General features: G+C 53.3%; 1 protein-coding gene across 1 annotated transcript; it reads right to left on the bottom strand.

The window, feature by feature from the left end:
- Window positions 1-1352: 1352 nt before the first annotated feature.
- Window positions 1353-2166, bottom strand: LOC119306263 (peamaclein-like). Its single transcript, XM_037582531.1, has 2 exons — window positions 1991-2166; window positions 1353-1854 (listed from the first exon to the last, which is right to left on the bottom strand). The coding sequence occupies exons 1-2, from the start codon at window positions 2079-2081 to the stop codon at window positions 1661-1663; spliced, it is 285 nt and encodes a 94-aa protein (XP_037438428.1). The 5' UTR covers window positions 2082-2166; the 3' UTR covers window positions 1353-1660.
- Between the last annotated feature and the right edge of the window lie 2808 nt (window positions 2167-4974).

Genomic DNA, 4974 nt, shown 5'->3' on the forward strand with positions numbered 1-4974 from the left:
CTTCTCTTCCTGATCGTTCTCTTCATAGCGCCACCAGCAAACACGTGCGCCTCCTGGATGGTGCCTATAGCATATCTGACATTCCGGGTAATCGTGCTGCTGTTCACGCACCTGCTGTTGTTGTTGTTGTTGTTGTCGAGGGCGTCCTCTGAATCCGCCGCCTCTGTTTGCAGGAGAGGGCTGGCGGTCACCGCGGTCACCGCGATCACCACGGTCGCGCCCCCTTCCTCCTCGCCCACGGGGTCTGCCGCGGGACTGGCCATGGCCTCTGTAGACTGAGTTGGCCGATGAATGAAATCCTCCTGAAGATGAATCACCCAACATCTCCATCCTCTGATCAAAAGCAGAAATCTGAGCGAAGAGGTCGTCGGCGGTGATAGTGTTCTTGACAGCACCGATCGCTGCAACCACAGAGTCGTAGTCGCGATCAAGTCCCGCCAGGATGTAGTCCACCATCTCCGGGTCAGAGACAGGGCGCCCAGCAGCAGCAAGTTCATCCCCAAGGCTCTTCATCTTTGCCATATACGCCGAGCTCGACATGGTGCCCTTCTTGGTGTTGGTGATTGCGATCCTCAGATTGGTGATCCGGGATTGTGATTGCGAGGCGAAGAGATTTGTCACCGTCGTCCAGAGCTCGTAGGTGGAGTCCTTCCCGACGACTTGTGCAAGGATTTCAGGAGACATAGAATTGAGTAGATATGATAGGACCTGTTGATCTTTGGCGATCCAGGGCCCGTAGAGGGGATTCGGCTCTAGGGCCATGGTTTTATCCGCCTTCGTGATCTCCACCATCCTCGATGGAGCGGCATCGGAGTTGTCCAGGAGCCCAGTAACCTGCGCACCTCGCAGGGCTGGGAGAACCTGAGTCTTCCAGAGGATGAAATTTCCTCTTGCGAGCTTCTCTGACGGCGGCGATCCAAGGTTAAGAGCAACGCCGGCTGAGGAAGCCATGGAGACAATGGTATGTGGTTTAGGGTTTTGATCTTTGGCTAGATGTTTTGGGAAGAGGTGGCTCTGATTACCATGTAAGATGATAAGCGTTCCCTACCCCTCGAGGGGGAGTCGCGGGCTGTATATATTGATGTGCCGAAGCCAAGCCTTGGCGTACAAGGAAGGTTTACAAGAGTTTGAGTAGAACAAGTAAAGGAAAGAGTTGGAGGCTGCTACGGAAATTATATTCGCTAACAGTGTGAACAAGAGAAGGAAATGTTATACCATGACTTTGGCGCCAATGTCACTCCCGGGCCGGCCGGCGACATTCTCATGGGAGCCACAAAATTTGTTGCACTCTAATCGGATAAAGCTTCACCTTTTGAATTGACACGTCAGTCCGGTCATTCCCAAAGGAAACAGAAACAGAACAAGGAAATTACTGGACACACTCTACTAATGCGTGATAGTTTGTTTTACATTACAATGACATTTGCTCATGACATTTTTACCGGCATACCAGTAGGCCAGCATTATGCATTATCAACATGCAGTCGGATCGATCATGATTTACACAGAGCCCTGCTTCAGATCATGATTTACACGCATACTCCGTATAATATAGTAGTGATCCGCGACATGGTACTAAGTACAGTACATGATAGGGATTCTTCCAGTTCAGGTAGGTATTATCCCCATCACCATGTAGACGCCATGGGTGGTGGATCGATCATGGGCACTTGGGCCTCGTGCGCGCGCCGTGTCCGGTGGTCTTGTCGCGGTAGCAAGGGCACTCGTCCTTGTTGCCGGCGGTCCCCGACGGCACGCAGTTGCACTCGGCGCAGCATATCCCGCAGTACTTGAGGCAGTCGTCGTGCCGGCTCGCCTTGGAGCACCTCACCCCGCACTTGCCGTCGCAGAACGCTGATCAAAAGCACACCCACCGCCAAAGTTAGCATAGATGGCAGCGAACACGTACAGCGAACGAACAAAAGATTACTGACAGACAGGCGCATGAGCAGAAGCAAATGAAAGTGAAATGGTTGTGACTTGAACTGACCTGACCCAGCCATGGCGGCACGGAGGGACGAGGCTGCTAGGAAGACGAGGAGGAGAAGGAGAGCCAGAGTGGTGGTGCGAAGCTTCTTCATCGTGGTGTTCTTGGTTGCTTGGCTCTGGCAGAGCCCTCCTGCTGGTTGGTGTGAGCTTGACGATAGGAGGAGGCTGGAGGAGTGAGTTGGTACCTGTGTCTTGGGCCTGTGGGGTTATTTATAGGGCCCAAAAGCTTGTGGTACCACTCAGAATTCAGTGAGCTTGCACCTAGGAGACGGTTGGCGACTCATTTATTCTTCTTTTCGCTCAAAGGCAGAAAAACCCCATTGTGTTCTCGTCCGGGTATTTAACCAAAAACTACCACATTTCGTAAAACCGTGTCCAGAAATTAACACTTTACAAATTTATGCCAAAAACTACCACTTTTTTACTAACCCGTGGCAAAAAACTACCACTTTCAAAAAATGACCAGTTTAGAAGATTTAAACACGTTCATGACAAGTGGGGCCCACCTGTCAGGGATGATGTGGCAGGAAAGTCAACTCCGTTATTCCAGTTCGTTAGGTTGACCGCTTTGACAAGTGGGGCCCACACATCATTCTTCTTCCTCCTTCTCCTCCCTCTCTCTGGCATTTTAACAAACACCTCATGTTCCATTCTGCGCGCTTGTTCCACCCTGCCTCGGACCCCATGGGGTCGAAGTAGGCGAGGTCCATCTCGTCGTCGGCGGTGGCCGTGGCGAGCCACTCGTCGAGCGTGACCGCCGCCCTCGCGTCCACCGTGCGCACGCCGACGTCGTTGCGTTTGACACCCTGAGCCACACGAACCCGATGCTGGAGCTGGGCCGCCGCCGGGCGCGGCACGGCCTCTGCCCCATGTTCGTCTCCACCCGCCACGTGCTCTCCTGCACCCAACCCCTCGGCACGCCCTTCCGTGTCGCCGCCATCTCCGACGGATTCGACGCCGGTGGCTTCGCCTCGTGCTCGGACCCAGCCGAGTACTTCTCCCGGCTGGAGGCCCCAGGGTCCGAGACGCTGCGCGACCTCTGCTATCTGAGGAGACAGCCGCGGTGCACGTGCTGGTGTATGACTCGCACCTGCCATGGGCGGGGAGGGTGGCGCGGGCCGCCGGCATGCCCGCCGCGGCGTTCTTCTCGCAGCCGTGCGCGGTAAACGTCGTCTACAGGAAGGTGCGGGCGGGGCGGCTAGCGCTGCCGGTGACGGATGGACGTGAGCTGCAGGCGCGCGGAGCGCTGGGGCCGGAGGACGTGCTGCCGCCCCCGGTCCAACGCATAGCCGCGGCCCTACTGTTACGTATGGCCACGAGAAGCAGCGGTGGCGGCGGCGACACACGAGCACGCGGCGGCGGCGGCGCACGGGCACGTGGTGGCTGATTGCCTCTAGGTGGGCGACATGGACGACAATAGTGCTCGCCGTGGGGCACGAAGACAAGGTTTTTGTTGAAATGGCCAAGAGAGATATAGGAGAAGGAAGATGAAGAAGATAGATGCTAATTGTGGGGCCTATCTGTCATAACGGTCAACTTAACAGTCAAGATAAACGGTGTTGACTTTCCTCCCACATCAGCTCTGATGGGTGGCCCCACTTGTCATAAACGTGTTTAAATCTTCTAAAGTGATAATTTTTAGCACAAATTTGTAAAATGGTAGTTTGGTTCCATGAAATGTGATAGTTTTTGGTTAAATACTCTGCTGGTCCCTTTATCTATGGCCTATGCGGCGTATTGGTGATGTGCTGATCAGTTGACGGGCTGTGAGCTAGCTGTAACCCAAAACGCAGACCTTTTTCTCATAAACGGTCATCAGTTCATCATAATTAGATCGAGCAGTGAACTGCTCCAGCGAGATTTACTTTGCTTAACTGCTAACAAACACGTAAAGGGGAGAGATGAACAACTCCATCTATCGTAGCAGCTAGCTAGTCTACGTGCTTTGCCCACAGCAAACGTTGTCCGGCTCGTCACTCCGGCTCGTCACCACGCGGCACGCATGCCCGGCAGGCTAGTACGCCCGAGCACGCTAGCCGCACCGCTGTCTCCCGCTTCGGCGCCTTCCGTTGTGCTGGACCGGAGGCGCCGCCCAGTGTGCCCTGCCTGCCGTCACAGGCCGGCCGGTAAACAACCACCAGTCCACCACGCGGATAGACAGGCAGGTAGGTAGATGCACACCGGCACCGCGAAGTACGGACATGATGAAGGGAAGATGATGGCGCCGGCGCGTACAAGTAAAAGGAAGTTTACCGAAAGGAGCATGCCATCCTTGCAAGGCAAGTAGCCAGGTACAGTAGTCAGCTAGCCTCGACCACTTATTTGTCACCTGTTGGCTGGTGACAATCTTACAGAATGGACGGTCGGTGTCGAGCGATTTCAGAGCGGGTTTTTCTTGCAAGGATGATGGTGTTTTATTCCAGTATTATAGATCTACGGTCAAGCGGTAAGAATTCCATAGTACATGGGGCCATCTATGTAGCCACACAGCTGTGCTACGGTCTGTATGGTTGTATCTCGCCAAACAATCTGCTACTCTATTCTGACTACGACGAAGCTTTAGTGGAATGAACACTCGGTTCTCTCTCAGGGACCTGATCTCTAATGCTAGATGACCATACGGAGACGAAACAAGTGATTCATCCCTGAATATCGATAGGCCACAGATGAATCTGACTGCACGATAACTGGAAGCTCAGTGTTTTACATGGCCAAGGCCATGACATGCATCAAAGCATTTATCTCTGCTTCCAGTGCGTCATTACAATGAAACACATTTCTCTGCTGCTGTTCAGGTCATTTGGATACTTAAAACCTCTTGATGGTTTCATAAACGAAATCACACTAGTGAGGGACGGTTCTAGCAAATGGTTAAAAACCTTTCGTCGACACATTTTTGAATCGTCACCTTAATGTCCATTCATCATACACGCTTTTTGTGTTGAAAATGTTTGTGTCCTGGCAGCTTACCGCACATGCTTGTGG

The sequence above is a fragment of the Triticum dicoccoides genome, chromosome 5B (genome assembly GCF_002162155.2).
Source record: "Triticum dicoccoides isolate Atlit2015 ecotype Zavitan chromosome 5B, WEW_v2.0, whole genome shotgun sequence".
NCBI lineage: Eukaryota > Viridiplantae > Streptophyta > Magnoliopsida > Poales > Poaceae > Triticum > Triticum dicoccoides.